Source organism: Choloepus didactylus, chromosome 9, assembly GCF_015220235.1.
Source record: "Choloepus didactylus isolate mChoDid1 chromosome 9, mChoDid1.pri, whole genome shotgun sequence".
In the NCBI taxonomy this organism is placed as follows: domain Eukaryota; kingdom Metazoa; phylum Chordata; class Mammalia; order Pilosa; family Megalonychidae; genus Choloepus; species Choloepus didactylus.
In genome coordinates, this window is record NC_051315.1 from 95,242,681 (window position 1) to 95,262,727 (window position 20,047).

Below are 20,047 nucleotides of genomic sequence, written 5' to 3' on the forward strand. Positions count from 1 at the left end.
ATATGCCAATAAACTAGACAACTTAGATGAAATGGACAACTTCCTAGAAAAGCATGAACAACCAACACTGACCCATGAAGAAACAAACTAATCACAAGTAAAGAGATTGAATCAATCATCAAAAAGCTCCCAAAAAAGAAAAGTTCAGGACCAGATGGCTCCACATTTTAAATCTACCAAGCATTCAAGAAAGAATTCGTACCAATCCTGCTCAAACTCTTCAAAAAAAATTGAAGAGGGAAAGCTACCTAACACAATCTACAAAGCGAAGATCACCCTAATACCAAAAGCCAGACAAAAATACTACAAGAAAATTATAAACCAATCTCCTTAATGAATATAGATGCAAAAATCCTCAGTAAAATACTCACAAATTGAATCCAGCAGCACGTTAAAAGAATTATACACCATAGGCAAATGGTATTTATTCCAGGTATGCAAGGCTGGTTCAACACAAGAAAATCAATTAATGTAATATAATATACCACGTTAATAAATCAAAGCAGAAAACCCACATGATCATTTCAACTGATGCAGAAAAGGCATTTGACAAAATTCAACATCTTTTCTTGATGAAAACACTCAAAAGGATAAGAATAGACAGGACCTTCCTCAATATGATAAAGGCAATATATGAAAAACCCACAGCTCATTCCAAACTCAATGGGGAAAGAATGAAAGTTTTCTAAGATCAGGAACAAAACAGGGATGACCACTGTCACCACTGTTATTCAGCATTGTGTTGGAAGTTCTTGCCAGAGCAATTGGGCAAGAAAAAGAAATAAAAAGCATCCAAATTGGAGAGGAAGAAGTAAAACTTTCACTGTTTACAGATGACATGATCCAATATGTAGAAAATCCTGAAATTTCTACAGCAAAGATACTGAGATAATAAATGAATACAGCAAAGCGGCAAGTTATAAGATCAACTCGCAAAAATAAGTAGGGTTTCTATGCACTAGTAGTGAGCAACATGAGGAGGAAATCAAGAAAAAAATTCCATTTACAATGGCAACCAAAAGAATCAAATATTTAGGAATAAACCTAACCACAGCCACAAAACACCTATACACAGAAAACTACCAGAAATTGCTAAAAGAAATAAAGCAGGACCTAAATAAAAGGAAGGACATACCATGTTAATGGATTGGAAAACTAAATATAGTTATCAATTCTACCTAAATTGATTTATAGATTCAATGCCATACCAATTAAAATCCCAACAACTTACTTTGCAGAAACAGAAAAGCCAATAACCAAGTTTATTTGGAGGGGCAGGGTGCCCCAAATACCACAAATATCTTGAGAAAGTGGAATGAAGAGGGAAGTCTCACATTACTTGACTTTAAAGCGAATTAAAAAGCTACAGTGGTCAAAACAGCACGGTAGTAGCATAAACACAGATTTACTGACTAATGGAATCGAATTGAGTGTTCAGAAATAGACCCTCTCATGTACAGATAATTGATCTTTGATAAGGTCATCAAGCCAATGCAACTGGGACAGAGCAGCCTCTGAAATAAATGGTGTTTGGAGAACTCAATATCCATATCCAAAAGAATGAAAGAGAACTCCTATCTCACACCATGTACAAAAATTAACTCAAAATGGATCAAAGACCTAAACATTAGAGCTAAGACCATAAAACTTTTAAAAGAAAATGTAGGGAAATATCTTAAAGATCTTGTGATAGGAGGTGGCTTCCTAGACCTAGCACCCAAAGAACAAGTGGATAAATTGGATCTCCTCAAAATTGAACACTTTCAGAAAAGTGTTTCATGAACATTTTTATGCATGAAAGGATTTTGTCAGAAAAGTAAACAGGCAGTCTATGCAATGGGAGACAATATTTGGAAACCAAATTATCAGATAAGAATTTAAAATCCAGAGTATATAAAGAAATCCTACAACTCAACAACAAAAAGACAACCCAAATTAAAAATGGGCAAAAGACATGGATAGACACTTTTCTGAAGAGGAAATACAAATGGCTCAAAAATATACAAAAAGATGCTTAACTTCACCAGCTATTAGGGAAATGCAAATCAAAACCACAATGACTTATCATCTCACACCTATTAGAATGGCCGTTTGAAAAAAAAAAAAAAACACAAAAAAACAGAAAATTACAAGCACTGGAGAGGATGTGGAGAAAGACGCACACATTCACCAATGGTGGGAATGTAGAATGGTGCAACCACTCTGGAAGGCAGTGTGGCGGTTCCTCAGGAAGTTAAGTATAGAACTGTCACATGATCCAGTAAACCCATTACTAGATATATATTTGGAGAAATTGAAAGCTAGGACATGAATGGACACTTGTAAACTGATATTTATAGTGGCATTATTCATGATTGCCAAGAGATGGAAACAGCCAAAATGTCCATCAATGGAAAAGTGGATAAAATAACTGTGGAATATACATACAATGGACTATTATGCAACTGTTGAGACAGAATAAAGTCATGGAGCATATAACAATGTAGATAAACCTTGAGGATGTTATGTTGAGTGAAATTAGCCAGAAACAAAAGAACAAACACTGAATGGTCTCACTATTATGAACATTAACGAGCAAACTTTGAGAGTTAAAGCTGAGAACATAGATTATCAGGAGGTAAAAAGAGGTTAGAGATTGAGCAGTTGATGTTGAAGGAGTAAAGAATGTTCAACAGGATTGATTGTATATATCCACAAATGAATAGCACAATACTATGTGATGGTAACACAATATTGTAAACACACTAAACAAGGTTAGTAGGTTTTTTATTCCTTTGTTTTGGTTTTGTTTGAAATGTAGTTTTTTCTATTGTTTTTTTTTTTAATTTTTTGATAAAGTTTAAAAAATATATATATTGTAGGCACATTGAACAAAGAAGACTGCAAGTATGGTTGAAAGAGGAAGGCTAGGGGCATGTATGACACCAGAAGGAAAGATAGAAGATAAAGGCTAGGACAATATAACTTAGTGAAACCTAGAGTGGTCAATACGGTGATTAAATGTATGAACATAAGAATGTTTTTACATGAGGGAGAACAAATGAATGTCAACTTTGCAAGATGTTAAGAATGGGATGGTATTAGGGAAAAAATACAATCAATGCAAATTAGAATCTATAGTTAACAGCAACATTGTAATATGCATCCATTATTTGTAACAAAGGCAATATACTAAAGCTAAATGTCTGTAAGAGGGGGATATAAGGGAGAGGTATGGGATTCCTAGTGGTGGTGGTGTTGTCCAAACTTTTTATTTTATATTGTATGTTTTTATTCGTTTTTTCTTTTTTTTTTTTCCTCCTCTTCCTCTTTATTCATGGAAGAAATGGAAATGTCCTCATATAGACTGTGGTGGTGAACGCATAACTATGTGATTATACCGGGAACCACTGATTGTTTACTTAGAATGGAATGTATGGTGTATGAATAAAACTGTTTAAAAAATAAACAGAGGGATACAAGTGCTGGAGAAAATGTGGATAGAGGGATGTACCTAATCACTGTTGGTGAGGAAGTAGTATGGTGCAGCACATCTGGAGGGCAATGTGGTATTCCACAGGAAGCTAAGTATGGGGTTGCCAAATGGTCCTGCAACCCCATTACTGCATATATTCTTGGAAGAACTGAGAGCAAGGACATGAATGGACATTTGCACACTGGTGTTTATGGCAGCAGTATTCACAATTTACAATGGATGGAAGTGGTCTAAGGTACATCGACTGAAAAACCAAATAGCGAACTGTGGTGTATACATACAATGGAATATTGAATGGCTACAAGAAGGAATGAGGTTGTGAGGTATGCAACTGGGTGAATGGATGGTGAGGACAGTATGTTGAGTGAAATAAACCAGAAATGAAAAGACAAACATTCTAACGCCTCACTAATATGGACTAATTATAATGTGCAAACTCTGAGAATTGAATCTTAGGGTATAGGTCATTAGGGGAAGGTAAAGGTTCTCAGATTGTAAGCTCTTATAGCAGTTACATCTTTTCCTGAGTAGTAATGATTATTTCTAAATTCTAAGATACTAAGCCCTCTGTGTTTAACCTGGTCAGTCCCTGGAACTTTGGGTATCTGTATGACACCTAAGACTCAGAGCCAGAGTTCGGCAGCTAGGATGTCAGCATTACCCCATACAGCAAATGTTAAAGAAGCTGGAAAAGAAATGAGACTTCAATTAGAGATATGAACGAAATGGACTTGATAAGGACTAAGGTAAGTCAAACTAAAGGGAAGATATTGATTGTGTTTTAAAACTTCAATTTCTGTGTAATACCAAAGGAAGAGATGTTTATTTGGTGGAAAATCTATATTTTCTGTAGCACGTTATATAATTTAACTTGTATGGTCAGTTTATTCAACCACCATAACTACAAGGAACCTTGAACAGGGAGTGAGATTTGGTTAGTTTGTACAGGTTAGTGTGAAGCCCCGAGACATCCCAGAGTAATTTTGGCAGATAATAAAAAAGTATTTGCAAAGCCCCTTGAGAGACTGGGGACAAATGTGGAAATATTAAACTTACCCACCTGGGGAATTCCTTTTATTCTCGCAAGCATTGGGGACTACCAATTTAGTAGGCCGAGCCCTCGATCTTCTGGCCTGACCTTATGCAGCTTGTTGCTGCAAAGTAGAGGCTAAGCCTACTTGTGATTGTGCCTAAGAGTCACCACCAGAAAACCTCTTCTGTTGCTCAGATGTGGCCTCTCTCTAAGCCTCTCTCTAAGCTACCTTGGCAGGTGGACTCACTGCTGTCCACCCTACATGGGATATGACTCCTAGGGGTGTAAATCTCCCTGGCCATGCGGGACATGACTCTCAGGGATAAGCCTGGACCTGGCTTCATGGATTCTTGACCAAAAGGGGGTAGAGAAATGAAACAAAATAAAGTTTCAGTGGCTGAGACATTTCAAATGGAGTTGAGAGGTCATTCTGGAAATTATTCTTATGCAGTATATAGATATCCCTTTTTAGTCTTTAATGTATTAGAATATCTAGAAGGAAACACCTGAAATTGCTGAACTGCAATCCAGTATCCTTGATTCTAGAAGACAACTGTATAACTATATAGCTTATACGGCTGACCATGTGATAGTAAAAACCTTGTGGCTCACACTCCCTTTATCTAGTTTATGGACAGATGAGTAAAAAAAATGGAGACCAAAAGTAAATGAATAATAGGAGGACATGGGGGTATGGATGCTTTGAGTGTTCTTTCTTTCTTTATTTTTATTTTATTTTATTTTGAGTAATGAATGTGTTCAAGGGCTGATTGGGGTGATGAATGCACAACTATATGATGACACTGTGAACACCTGACTGTACACTGTCGATGATTGTACGGTACGTGAATATATCTCAATAAAATTGCAGGAGAAAATATACCATAAAAAACAATCAAAACAAAACAAAACAAACCAGAGAGAGAGAGTGAGAGAGAGTGAGAGAGAATATTTGTGTATCATATATCTAAAAAGCAAGCTGTATCTAAAATATAAAGAATACTTAGAAGTCAATAAAAATTTTTTTTAAATAAAGATCTGAAAAGACATTTCTCCAAAGCAGATATGAAAATAAGTGACCAATAAGCACATGAAAAGATGCTCAACATCAAAAAACCATAATGAGATATCATTTCACACCAGTGTGATACTGTAACAAAGGCAGATAATGACAAGTGTGGGGAGGACATGGAGAAATCTGAAACTTATACACTGTTAGTGGGAATATAAAATTGTGTGGTTGATTTGTAAAATAGTCTGGAAGTTCCTTAAAAAGTTAAACATAGAATTACCATTTGATCCAGCAATTCTATTCCTAGAAGAACAGATGTCTATACAAAAAATTGTATGTAAATTTTTACAGCAGCACTATTCATAACAGCCAAAAGGCGGAAACAATTCAAATGTCCACCAACTGAAAAACAGATAAACAAAATATTATATATCTATTGCAATGAAACATTAGTCATAGAAAAAGAATGAAATACTGATACATACTACATCATGGATGAACCTTGAACGCATTATGCTAAGTGAGATAAAGTCACACACAAAAAAACCCCCACATATTATATGATCCCACTTATACACAATGTCCAAATCCATAAAGACAGAAAGTAGATTAGTAGTTGCCTGGGGCTGGGGGAGTTGGGAGCATTAGGGGGTGGTAACTAGAGGGTACAAGATTTCTTTTCATGGTAATGAAAATGTTCCACAATTAACTCTGGTGATGGTTGCACAGCTGTGTGAATATACTAAAAAATACTGAATGCTATACTTTAAATGGTTGAATTATATGGTATGTGAATTTTCTCAAAAAACCTGTTACCAAAAAAAAAAAAAAGGAAAAGAAAAAAGATCTCTGTAAGTCCTGAATTAAGGCTGTAGTTGGGAATGGAAAAGATTCAAAAGATGTAAAGGTAGGATCTACACGGTTTATCAAGATACGCCATAATAAATCTCTTTTTGTCACAATCTGTAGAATTGCTTCTCAAACTTTAAAGTGCACCTGAATCATTGAGGGATCTTGTTAAAATGTAGAGTCTAATTCAGTAGTTCTGGGGTAGAATCTGAAATTCTGCTTTTCTAACAAGCTCCCAAGTGATGTTGATGTTGCTGGGTAAGTAAGGCTAGTCATATATTTTCATTCTGAAAAATTAAGCAGTTAAATACCTTCTTCAAAAGTTGATAAACCTAGAAATTAAAGTTCTTGCTTCTTCCTTTCAATTAGTATGTTTTGGTCAGTTTGGGGTTGGGTGGGTAGAGTAATTCATATATATATATGAATTTATCTCAGGAGGCTAAAATACAGTAGTTCGTAATTTTAGTATCGTACAAACTTCATGTGAATCAACAATTATCTCAATAAAAATTTAAATTAAGTAATGGGAAATTAAGGCTTAAAATGTACAGAGCTCCTATTTGGAACAATGGATATGTTTTGGTAATGGATGGTGGGGATGGTAGCACAACATCGTGAATGTAATTAACAGCACTGAAATATATATGATTGTGGTTAAAGGGGGAAATCTTACGTTGTATATATGTTACTAGAATAAAATTTTTTTTAAAAATCCATGGAACTGCACTTCACAAATAGTGAACCCTAAGTTAAACCATGGACTATAGTTAATGGTACAATTATAAAACTTTTGTGCTTTCATCAATTGTAACAAATGTACCACATCAATGGAAGATGTTAATAATAGGGTGGTGTATGATTCAGTATTTTATGCATGGCTATTCTGTAAACCCACAACTTCTCTAGTAAAAAAATTTTTTCATTAATTTTTCAAATGGAGACAGAAAAAAAGAAAAGCACATGAGTAAATCTAGAATAATATTAATTATACAAAACAATAATCTCTTGAGAGATTTTGAAATGAATATAAGATTAAAGTAGAGAACAACAGTAGCATATAAAATAGAAGATAAGCACAATTTAAGGGTTGTCAGGTCTTCTGATAGTCAAAATGATTAAAAGTAGCAATTAACTTAAGACCATGAGGTGATTAGTGGAAATATGATGAAATTATCATGATAAGAGAACAGTCAAAAAAATATTTAACTGACAAACTAAGAAGGAAGAAAAATGTAATTAAAAACATTACTTAAGAAACCCAAGAAGGTGACATCATCAACATGGTGATGCAAACAGCTACTGAAAACTTCTCTCCAGAGATTCAATGAAAAAAAGGACAACTCTGAATGGTTTGAAACTCTAGAGGAGGATACAGACTGGAGAAAGACCCTGCAAAGGCAGATAAGTGAGTGAGTATCTGGCCTGGAAAGCCACAGGGGAGTGGGGAGCCAAGCTGCAGGGGAGCAGGGAACCAAGCTGTGGACGAGCAGATGAGGGTCCAGCCCAGAAAGCTGCTGGGGGAAAGGGCAGCTGAGCCACAGATGAATGGACCTGCGACCAAGAACTCCCATGCCAGGGACAGGCCGCTGTAGCAGGCAGAGAACAAAAGGGGGTAGCGCTCCACGCCCCATGCAGACATCTTTGTAGCTGGCTGTGACATCCCTGCACAGTGCCACAGCCAAAAGCCTCCTTAAGGGAATTCAGGATTCAGTGGGCTTGTGACAGTGTCTACCCTACCTCCACAGGAGCTCGTGGTGTGCACAGCCAGGGTTACCACACAGAAGTGCCAGGAACCCTCCCCCATCCCAGGGACCCATGGGCGCCCCGCAGAGAGGGACTGTGGGACATCTGAACTAGCGGGGGAGACATGCAGGTCTGCAGCCACAGGGTATACCACCTGCAGCTCCGGGAAAGGCTAGGATCACTGTGTCCTGAAGTGGTTTCCCTGCCAAATTGCATAGGGCACGCCCTCTCTGACAAGGCTGGCAGTCCCCCACTGAACACGGAAAATTGGTGCACTGATAGGCATTCCACATGATTTGGACCCCCACTTAGTGCACAGACTAAGTTTGGGAGAACTGGCTTGAGGGTAAGAAGTGGCTCAGGAGCACCATCTGCTGATAGCTCAGGGAAAGTGCACGCTACCAAGTTGTAGCTCTGTGAAATTATAGGTAAGTGTTCAAATAAGTCTACATACCCTAAAAGAACCCTATCATGATAAGCCAATGCCAAGAGGCCAAAAACAACAGAAAATTATAATGCATATGAAGAAACCAGAAAATGTGGATAATCCAAATATCCAAGTTAAAAAGCCAGAGGAGACACGGAATTTGGAGCAAGTAGTTAAAGAAGTACTCAGCAACATCAATATCATGGCTCAGGATATCAAGGATATAAAGAAGACCCTAGAAGAGCATAAAGAAGAATTAGCAAGAGTAAATTAAAAAAATAGAAGATCTTATGGAAATAAAAGATTCTATTGATCAAATTTAAGACTCTTGAGTCACAAAAGACCAGATTTGAAAAGGTAGAGGAAAGAATCTGCGAACTCAAAGACAGTATGACATAGTGAAAACACAAAGAACAAATAGTGAAAAAAATTGAAAAATCTGAAGTAGATCTCAGGAAAACGGTGGACAATGAAGCACACAAATATAAGAATCATCAGTGTTCCAGAAGGGGAAGAGAAGAGTAAGAAGCTAGGAAGAGTATTCAAGGATGTTGTTGGGGAGAACTTCCCAACCCATCTAAACAACATAAATATGCAAATCATAGATGCCCAACGAACTCCAAATAGAATAAATCCAAATAAACCCACTCAGAGACATATTCTGATCAGATTAATAAATGCTGAAGAGGAGAAAGTTCTGAAAGCAGCAAGAGAGAAGTGATTCACCACACACACTGAAAACAACATAAGAATAAGTAGTAACTACTCAGCAGCCACCATGGAGGCAAGAAGGCAGTGGTATGACATATTTAAAATTCTGAAAAAGAAAAAATGCCAACCAAGAATTCTTTATCCAGCAAAGCTCCCCTTCAAATTTGAGAGAGAGCTTAAAATTTTCACAAACAAATGCTGAGAGAATTTGCCAGCAAGAGACCTGCTCTACTAAAAACACTAAAGGGAGCTCTACTGGCTGAGAAAAAAAGAAAAGAGAAAGAGGTCTAGAGAAGGACACAGAGCTGAAGACTTTAGTATGGATACCATATAAAGGAAATAAAGAGAGGAAAAATACATCTGACAAAAAAAAAAAAAACACAGGATATGATGGCTGATTCAAGAACTGCCTTCACAGTAATAACATTGAATGTAAATGGATTAAACTCCCCAATCAGAAGATATACAGTGGCAGTATGGATTAAAAAAATATGAACCATCAATATGTTGCTTACAAGAGACTCATCTTAGACCCAGAAACACAGAGAAATTGAAAGTGAAAGGATGGAAAAAATATTCCATGCAAGCTATAGCCAAAAGAAAGCAGGAGTAGCCATATTAATCTCAGATAAAATAGACTTTAAATGTAAGGATGCCATGAAAGACAAAGAAGGACACTATATACTAATAAAAGGGACAATTCAACAGGAAGAAATAACAATCATAAATGTCTATGCACACAATCAAGGTGCCCCAAAGTACATGTGACATACATTGGCAAAACTGAAGGAAGCAACAGATGTTTCCACAACATTCATGGGAGACTTCAATATATCACTCTCTCATATAGATAGATCAATCAGACAGAAGACCAATATGGAAACTGAAAAAATGAACAATGTGATAAAGGATTTTGACTTAACAGACATATATAGGGCATTACATCCCAAATCACCAGGATGCACATTCTTTTCTAGTACTCATGGAACTTTCTCCAGGATAGATCATATGAGGGGGCATGAAACAAGACTCAATAAATTTAAAAAGATTGAGATTGTTCAAAGCACATTATCCGATCACAACGGAATACTACTAGAACTTAATAACCATCAAAGATCTAGAACAGTCACAAATATCTGGAGGTTAAACAACACACTTCTAAACAATCAGTGGGTTAAAGATGAAAGAGCAAGATAAATTGCTAAATAACTAGAGACAAATGAAAACAAGAGCATAATGTATCAAAACTTATGGGACGCAACGAAGGCAGTTTTGAAGGGGAAATTTATAGCTCTATACACGTACATTAAAAAAGGGAGAAAGAGATAAAACCAAAGAACTAATGGAACTACTGAATAAGCAAGAAAATGAACAGCAAACTACTCCTGAACCAAGTAGGAGAAAAAAAAAGGATTAAAGCAGAAATAAATAACATAGAGAACAAAAAAAAATCGAGAAAATAAATAAAACCAAAAGTTGGTTCTTGAGAAGATCAACAAGATTGACAAGCCCTTAGCTAGACTGACAAAAACAAAAAGAGAGAAGAACTAAATAAAGAAAATAATAAATGAGATAGGGAACATTACTGCAGATCCTGAAGAAATTTTAAAAATCTTAAGAGGATACTATGAACACTTGTATGCCAATAAACTAGATAATTTAGAGGAAACAGACAATTTCCTGGAAACACATGAACAACCCAGACTGACCAGACAATAAATAGAAGACCTCAATAAACCAATCATAAGCAAAGAGATCCAATCAGTCATCAAAAAGCTTCCCACAAATAAAAGCCCAGGGCCAGATGGCTTCACAGGTGAATTCTACCAAACTTTCCAAAAAGAACTGATACCAACCTTACTTAAACTCTTTCAAAAAGTTGAAGAAAATGGAATACTATCTAACTCATTTTATGAAACCAACATCACTCTAATACCAAAACCAGGTAAAGATGCTACAAGAACGGAAAACTATAGGCCAATCTCTCTCATGAATATAGATGCAAAAATTCTCAACAAAGTACTTGCAAATCTAATCCAAAGACACATTAAAAAAATCATACACCATGACCAAGTTGGGTTCATTCCAGGCATGCTAGGATGGTTCAACATAAGAAAATCAATGTAATACAACACATTAACAAATCAGAAGGGAAAAATCAAATGATCATTTCAATAGATGCTGAAAAAGCATTCGACAAAATCAAGCATCCTTTTTTGATAAAAACACTTCAAAAGGTAAGAATTGAAGGAAACTTCCTCAAAATGATAAAGGACAGATATGAAAAACCCACAGCCAGCACAGCACTCAGTGGTGAGAGACTGAAAGCCTTCCTTCTAAGATCAGGAAAGAGACAAGGATGCCCACTGTCATCACTATCATTCAACACTGTGCTAGAAGTGCCAGCCAGAGCAATCCAGCAAGACAAAGAAATAAAAGGCATCCAAATTGGAAAGGAAGAGGTAAAACTGTCATTATTTGCAGATAATATGATCTTATATCCGGAAAACTCTGAGAAATCAACAACACGGCTACTTGAGTTAATAAACAAATTTAGCAAAGTAGCGGGATACAAGATTCATGCACGTAAGTCAGTAACGTTCCCATAAACTAGAAATGCTAACTGAAGAGACACTCAAAAAAAAAGATTCCATTCTCAATAGCAACTAAAAAAATCAAGTACCTAGGAATAAATTTAAGCAAAGATATAAAAGACTTATACATAGAAAATTACACAACTTTACTAAAAGAAATAGAAGGGGACTAAAAAGATAGAAAAATATTCCTTGTTCATGGATAGGAAGGCTAAATGTCATTAAGGTATCAATTCTACCCAAACCATCTACAGATTCAATGCAATTCCAATCAAAATTCTAACAACCTACTTTGCAGATTTAGAAAAGCTAGTTATCAAACTGATTTGGAAGGGAAAGATGCCTCAAATTGCTAAAAGCATTCTAAAAAAGAAATATGAAGTTGGAGGACATACACTTCCCGACTTTGAAGCTTACTATAAAGCCAAGGTAGTCAAAACAGCATGGTATTGGCAAAAAGGTAGACTTATTGATCAATGGAATCGAATTGAGAATTCAAAATAGACCCCCAGATCTATGGTCAACTGATGTTTGATGAGGCCCCCAAACCCACTGAACTGGGACATAATAGTCTCTTCAACAAATGGGGCTGGGAGAGCTGGACATCCATATTCAAAAGAATGAAAGAGGACCCCTACCTCACACCCTACACAAAGTTAACTCAAAGTGGATCAAAGACCTCAATGTAAGAGACGGTACCATAAAACTTCCAGAAGATAATGTGGGGAAACATGTTCAAGAGCCTGTATTAGGAGGTTGTTTCTTAGACCTTACACCCAAAGCACAAGCACCAAAAGAAAAAACAGATAAATGGGAACTCTTCAAATTTAAAAGCTTCTGTACCGCAAAGGAATTCGTCAAAAAGTGAAGAGGCAGCCAACTCAATGGGAAAAAAATATTTGGAAACCATGTGTGCCAGTTTGGATGTATTATGTCCCCCAAAACGCCATGTTCTTTGATGCAATCTTGTGTGGGCAGATGTATTAGTGTTGATTAGGTTGGAATCTTTGGATTAAGTTGTTTCCATGGAGACGTGAGCCACCCAACTGTAGGTGATAACTCTGAATTATTTCCATGGAGGTGTGACCGTGCCCATTCAGTGTGAGTCTTGATTTAATCACTGGAGTCTTTAAAAAAGCTGGCACAGACCAGATGCTAGCTGGCTTAGATCAGAGATGCTTGGAATTGTGGACCTCTGATGTTGGTTGCAGCTTAGAGAGACATTTTGGAGATGGCCATTGAAAGCAGACTTTTGCTGATGCTTTGGAGATACTAGCTCAGAGTTTACCCTGAGAAGCTAAGCCTAGAGACATTTTGGAGAACGTAATTTTGAAACACAACCTGGGAGAAAGCAGACGCCAGCCACCTGCCTTTCGAGCTAACAGAGGTTTTCTGGAAGCCAATGGCCTTTATCCAGTGAAGGTATACTCATGTTTATGCCTTAATTTGGATATTTTCATGGCCTTCAAACTGTAAATTTGTAACCAAATAAACCCCCTTTATAAAAGCCAATCTATTTCTGGTGTTTTGCATATCAGCAGCATTAACAAACTGGATCACCATGTATCTGATAAAAGACTGATATCTTGTATATATATATATAAAGAAATCCTACAATTCAATGACAATAGTACAAACAACCCAATTATAAAATGGGAAAAAGATATGAAAAGACATTTCTCTGAAGAAATAGAAATGGCTAAAATACACATGAAAAATGTTCATCTTCACTAGCTATTAGGGAGATGCAATGAAATATCATCTCACACCAATTAGAATGGCTGCCATTAAACAAATAGGAAGCTACAAATGCTGGAGAGGATGTGGAGAAATTCAAAAGCTCATTCATTGCTGGTGGGACTATATAATGGTACAGCCACTCTGATGACAGAGTGGTGGTTCCTTAGAAAACTAGATATCGAGTTAGCCTACAATCCAACAATTTCAACTTCTGGGTATATACCCAGAAGATCTGAAAGTAGTGACACAAACAACTATTTGCATACTGATGTTCATAGTGGCATAGCTCACAATTGCCAAGAGATGGAAACAATCCAAATGTCCTTCAACAGATGAGTGCATAAACAAAATGTGGTATATACACATGATGGAATAGTACATGGTAGTAAGAAGAAATGAGGTTGTCAAACATATGACAACATGGATGAATCTTGAAGACATAATGCTGAATGAAATAAGCCAGACACAAAAAGACAGATGTATGTTACCACTAATGTGAACTCTGCGAAAAATGTAAAATAAATATTTTACATTATAGAATGTAGGGGACCTGGAGATGTACAGCAACTAGTGAAGGGGAAATGATAATCTAATAAGAACAGACAAGACATAGAGAGTAATCTTAATGATATGAGAATGCTCAGGAATGACTATGGTTTGTTAATGTTCTTGGGGTATGGTAGGAACATACTGGAAGCAATGTAATTATTTTAAGTTATTTGTTTTTCTTATTCCTTTGTGTTGTTTTGTCTGAATTGGTTTTTTTTTTTTTTAATTTTTTGTTGTAAAAAACAACAAAAAAGAAACCCAAGAAAAATTTAGAAATGAGAGAAAAAGGAACTATTATGCAAACGGAAAATATCAAAGTGGTATAATTAATCCAATCTTAGCCATTATTACTTTAAATGTAAAAGGATTCAATGATACAAGAGGTAAATTTTTTGTTATGTATACACACACACATAAATATATGCTGTTTACAAGAAACACATTTAAAACAAAGTGACAGAGTAAAAATGCAAATAAAAAGCAAGAAAAAGATATATCAGGAAAGCAGTAACTAAAAAACAAAACAAAATAAAATGAAAAAAAAAAAGAATGATGATGAAGCTTAATAAACAAACCAAAGTGACTTTAAGACAAACACCACCCCCCCAAAAAAATTAAATTAAATACAGCGGTCATGATATAGCATCACATTTTTTGAGAAGCAGACTAAGCATGTGAATTGATAAAACAATTTATGTACACAGTACATACAAGTGGAATGAATATGATTTACCAGATCAATTCATAAAGCTTCAAACACAAAATCAAAGGTATAATCTTCTTTCAGGTGGGAGTTTTCCAGTTAATGCCTGACTTGTTTATGCAACAAATATTCACTGATTATTAATCATTAGTACCAGATGCACCTGACAAACATTTGTTGAATGAATGACCCAGTCAATCCAAGAAGCTTCATACATAATCCTTGCTCTCAAGGGATTTACAATATACTTGAAGAGATCAGACAAGCACAAAGAAAAGTTAATTAATACATCACAAGGCAGCACATAATAGGTTTTATATCAGTGCTACAGACCTGGGCAACTTTCAGCTATTCAATCTAAGATTCATATTTGAAATTGCCACTAATTAAAAGAACTTTACTCGGTACTCATTGTAGAACTCTGCTTATTACTACATTAATAAATAGTGCTATTATTAGCTGAAAAATTAGCTGAAGAAATAACTATGCTTGCAATGAAAAGAATCCCATGCACAGTGAGAGCTGCAGGCGCTTGGATCACTCAGACATGAGGTGGTACAGGACTTCGAATCTGAGAAACTGGCTCCAAACGGTGGAGAAAGACTGTAAAAAGAGAATTTAAGGTTTTCGTGGGAGTGGGCATTCCAGGAAAGGCAAATAATTTGGCTAAAATGTTTGCACTACATATAAATATAAAAAAGTGTATCCGAATTGGTTCCACACCCTTATCAAAAGCCAGCTCTACCAAGACTTTATTCAGTGCTCCACTCTCTAGCCTGGTTCTTTAAAATAAAATGACGTTGTGTTTTTAGAAGCGGTGTAATACCCCTTTAAGCCGGTAACGACCTGGCCCATCAGTCTCTTTTTAAGCTTCCAGGCAATTTTTCATTGTTAAGTTACCTACATAGAGAGTTCTTTACTGAGGAAGCAAACCTGAAACCCTTCAGGCCCCTCCATACCCACAATTCAAATTATATAAGTCCGCGGTGCTGGGCAGGAAGGAGGTAATCTCGGAGGACGGCCGGCCAGTCCCACAGAAATCCTCACAAGACACCGCTTCCACTTGAGAGGAAAATGGGCTCGAGCGAAGAGTCCAGCAAAAAAAAAAGGGGAAAAAACGTGAAGTGATAACAAAGACAACCGGGGAGCCACAAAGTCAGGACGAGAGGGTACTCTGAAAGGATCCCAGGGAAAGGAGGGGAGAGAAGTGAGGACGCTTACTTACTTCTTATTGTCGGTGTAGAAGCGTGTTTGGAGCTGAGCCATGGCGGGGATGAATACGCACGAGACTTGCCCTCAGAAACGTACTGGGTAATAGTCAAAGAATTGGAAAGTCCACAAAGCGCCGGAGCAGAGGGGAAAAAATTCAAAACGAGTCTACTCAACCTCTAGTCTCTTGGAACTATAAAAAGAAGAGGCCCAAAATTAGACTGTACGTGTAAGAGATAAACTGCTATCCAAGTCTGGCTTCCGCTTTCCTTCCTTGGGTCTCCACAGCAGAGAGCACCATGAGGCCGCTCTTCCTCAGAGGCCCAGCCCACAAACATCAACTACCTATTGCTAGATTTAGAAATAATTGATTAGTAAAGCCTAGCCTTAAAGGAGGCCTGTCCATTTCATCACTTTGGAATTATTTTCAATATAATTGGGTCTTAATCTATAAGGAAGATATCGAAAGCCTCGACCCAAACCTGTTTTTGTTTTTTTAACATTTTCAACAGGCTGTCCTCTGACAATACTTCAAACACGGCTCCTAGATACTACAACTCCCAGAAAGCAGCGCTTCTCAGACGCTTTGATCTCTGGAAATTGTAGTCTTTTTTTTTTTTTTTTTTTTGTGCTACACAGCAGAAGACTTATCTAATTTGCATTGACTCCTTCCGACTGCCAGCGAGATATTTACTAAAATCTATCAGCCTTCAGATTTGATTGGCTAAAGCCTTACCTGGTTTCCTTTCTTATGCATATTCCCAACCTGAACCTTCACTCATCGGAGATTTTTCCGGGGCTATAGCCCCAGTTTTATATCCAGGTGAGGGGCGGGAATTCGGAAAAAAGAACGAATCGGAAGAGAAACAGACAACGGTGGCCGATTAAGGTCTTATCTCTTGGGACTGCGCTGCGCGTTCCCGTAGGTGTGCGCCTGCGCATTGTTCTGGTCTCCATGGCGGGGCCTCGGAGCCAAGACGAGGTTGAGTAGACTCGTTTTGAACTTTTTCTCCTCTGCTCCGGGGCTTTGTGGACGTCCCTCTTCGCCCGGTAGCCCTCTCCGTGGCGGCGGGGCTGGGGGAGTCGGAGGTTTGGTAGAGCTGTCTGCGCCGATGGACCAGACGCCACCTCCCAAACCCCCTTTCTTCCTCCTGCCTCCTCCCTCCGTCACCTCCTGACCCGTCCGAGCTTTTACAACCGCCGGCCCCCGCCCCTCCGCGCACCGGGCGCTGGCTGCATCTTTCGCGGTCTTCCTCAGGGTCTTTTCGGGGCCCAACATGGCGGGCTTTACTGTCCCCGGCCCCGGAGGAGGCTCGGTGACCCCTCTGGAGACCGGCTGGAGGAGGAGGATGTTAGGTGTTTTGAAGAGGGTTGCTAAGCCTGAAACCGCGTCACTGCCGCTGAGAAGGACCCAGATCCCTTGGTCGGGAGCATCTGTGGTGATCCCTCACTCCGTTCCCCGCCCCCCTTTTTCGGGTTCTTTTTTTCTGTTTCTGAGCCCTTGTATATCTTATGTTTAGAAGGGGAAAGGCGTCCTCCCACGCCCTCTCCCCGGCTTTTTAATTTTTTTATTTGGAGTTACCCAGAGGCCTATGCCTTGTTCTCAGTGGTCCTGAGAATTACTCTGATTGAAGTTAGTTGTCTTCTGAGGAAGGTAGGATGGATGGAGAGATGCTATCCAGATCCCAAAGTCACTTTGTAAGGCGTTCGCCAGAAAAGTTCCAACGGGGAACTTCAAGAGACAGCGGTTTAGAATAAGGCAGCAGCTGGATTGCGAAATTTGTGGCCAGAGGGTATGTGTGCAGGTGAAAGCAACTAAAGCTTTCCTTTTTTTTTTTTTTTACGTTGCTTAACGATGTGCTACAATTAAGTAATGCCTAATATTTAAATCAATTACATAAATGAGAAGTGATTTAAACAATTTAAGAGAAAAATAATGTTTTATCAGAGAGCAGTTACAATGCAACTGGAGCTGTCTTCAGTTTACTCACATTTTTACAATGTGGGCCCTGGAACCAGGATGTCTGGATTAAAACCTGCTTCAGCTACTTATTTATCCTCTCTGTGCCACACTTTGGTCAACTGTGATAATTAAATACCATGTAGGAAACACTCAGTAAATGTTAACTATTATTACCATCATTATAGTTTAGATGTCAGTTTATAAGATTTGCCAACGTGAACTTAAATAAGGGAGAATAATTACATGGTTGAAGGAATAAAATGAGAAAAACCTCTGTGCTGAAGTCCTAGGAAATCACTTGAACTGAGCTTGCTGATAGAAACAGTGGTCATTTAAGGCTATTAAACAAATCGGGGCACCAGAAGCTTGAAGCACTTTCTTAGAAGAAATCTTGCCACTGATTCCATATTTTTTTCAATTTGGTAGAAGTGGAAAGATTTGCCAGTTTTACACATCATTTTCCTTTAATCATAAATCATAAATGAATTACAGCAGAATCAACTGAATTAAAATTAATAGAACCTGAAATAATCTTCAATTAGGTTCTGTTTCAGATAATTTTTATTATTAATTATAATAATTGGCTAAAATATTTTGAAAAAATGTAGTTAATCAGATCAATATGTTTTTCACTATCAATTTGAAATTTATCAAAATAAGAAACATGATATATTTAAAGGTAGTACAGTTTGATCTTAATTTGAACTGAAAAAAATATCAGTATGATGCAGAACCCAAATATATGCTTACTAATATAAAACTTCAATTTGCAAGCAGAAATGTTGAGTTTACCAAAATAGTTTCATTTGACTGAAAGTGTTAGTTACGGAAAAGTTATATCAATAAGGGTTCCAAAATAACTGAACACCCAGTGTGAGGTTTTTGGTGTTTTTTTTTTTTTTTTTTTTTTTTAGCAATGTTAATTTGTGTGCCCTGTTTTGGGGTTGCCTTCAAGCAATACCTAAGATACTTAGTGCTTTTACTTTGAGTTTTTTTCTTAAGCTGAGTTATAGTAATAACTGCAAGCTTTTGGTTCTTAATAATTTCCTTCAGAATTCATTTACTGTGGTCCTCACGAACACATATTGTCATCTGGGGAACTACAGATGTCTAGCTTGCAAATATATTTCTCTTTATTCTTTTTTTTTTTTAATCTGTAATGATAGCTTAGTGTGGTATGGTGTAAGGACGATGCATGGTCTTTAGAGTCCTAATTTTTTTTTTCCTACCTGGTTTGAAATCTGATCTGTAATGCTCTCTGATCTGAAACAAGTTACTTGCTTGACAGCTTTGGTTTTTTTCTTTAAATGAAATGATAATATCTTCCTTAGAGCCATTGTGAGGATTAAATGAAAAAATTTGTAAAATTCTCAAATAGAGGGAAAGAGGTAAAAAAGAGGTATGTATGTACAGGGTAAGAAATGGGTAAAAACCTAGATTACAGGGAGGTTTACAGGAAGGGCAACCCCTAGACAAGAGAACAGAGACATTGTGAACACCAGTCTTGAATTTTTTCATGCTGTCTGAAAAGTTAAATAGGTTATTGTCTACATACATTTCAAATTTTGATATTGGTTTAACACACTACAACTTTTCAAAACCCATCTTTAAAAAATAAATTACTTTATTAAAATATTTGTGAATTAGGAGTCTTGATTTAATTTTTGTACTACTGATTCACAGTAATTTTGTACAAATCGTAACAGGAACATTATGTCATACACCTTCCTCTAAAAGATGAGGGAATTTTTATTTTCTAAAGTACTTGTGAGCAATATCTTTGAGTTGATAAGCTGACACTGATATTGAATAGATTCAGAAAAACTTTATGTTTTGAGACACTAACCAAGGTGCCTGGAATTAAGAGAAACTCTAAAACTAAACTTCAAGTAGCTTCATCCTAATGTTATCCTATTTGGGGCTTTATTCTCAGATTATTTTAGCAGATAAATTTAAATCAGTAAAAAAGTCAGCGAGGAACAGCAGCATACCATAACAGATGTTAAGGTAGGCTTTTTAGAAATTGCAACTGAGAAATT

The 20,047-nt window shown here is 37.0% G+C and overlaps 2 protein-coding genes across 4 annotated transcripts in view; one reads left to right on the forward strand and one right to left on the reverse strand.

Moving 5' to 3' along the window:
* Window positions 1–16,855, reverse strand: part of WDR12 (WD repeat domain 12) — a 58,319-nt gene extending 41,464 nt beyond the window's left edge. Inside the window, exons 1-2 of the mRNA XM_037849856.1 lie at window positions 16,782–16,855; window positions 16,062–16,238 (exon numbers count right to left, since the gene is read on the reverse strand). Of these exons, the coding sequence (XP_037705784.1) occupies window positions 16,062–16,102 (41 nt within the window). The 5' untranslated portion in view covers window positions 16,103–16,238; window positions 16,782–16,855. The remainder of the gene's footprint in view (window positions 1–16,061; window positions 16,239–16,781) is intronic.
* Window positions 16,856–16,994: 139 nt separating this feature from the next.
* Window positions 16,995–20,047, forward strand: part of CARF (calcium responsive transcription factor) — a 150,864-nt gene continuing 147,811 nt past the window's right edge. For 2 of the 3 annotated variants that reach the window (XR_005218750.1, XM_037849079.1), the window contains exon 1: window positions 16,996–17,838. The gene's annotated coding sequence lies outside the window, so the exon portion shown is untranslated. Of the gene's footprint in view, window positions 17,839–20,047 lie in introns of all 3 variants that reach the window. The other variant, XM_037849081.1, reaches the window with a different exon arrangement.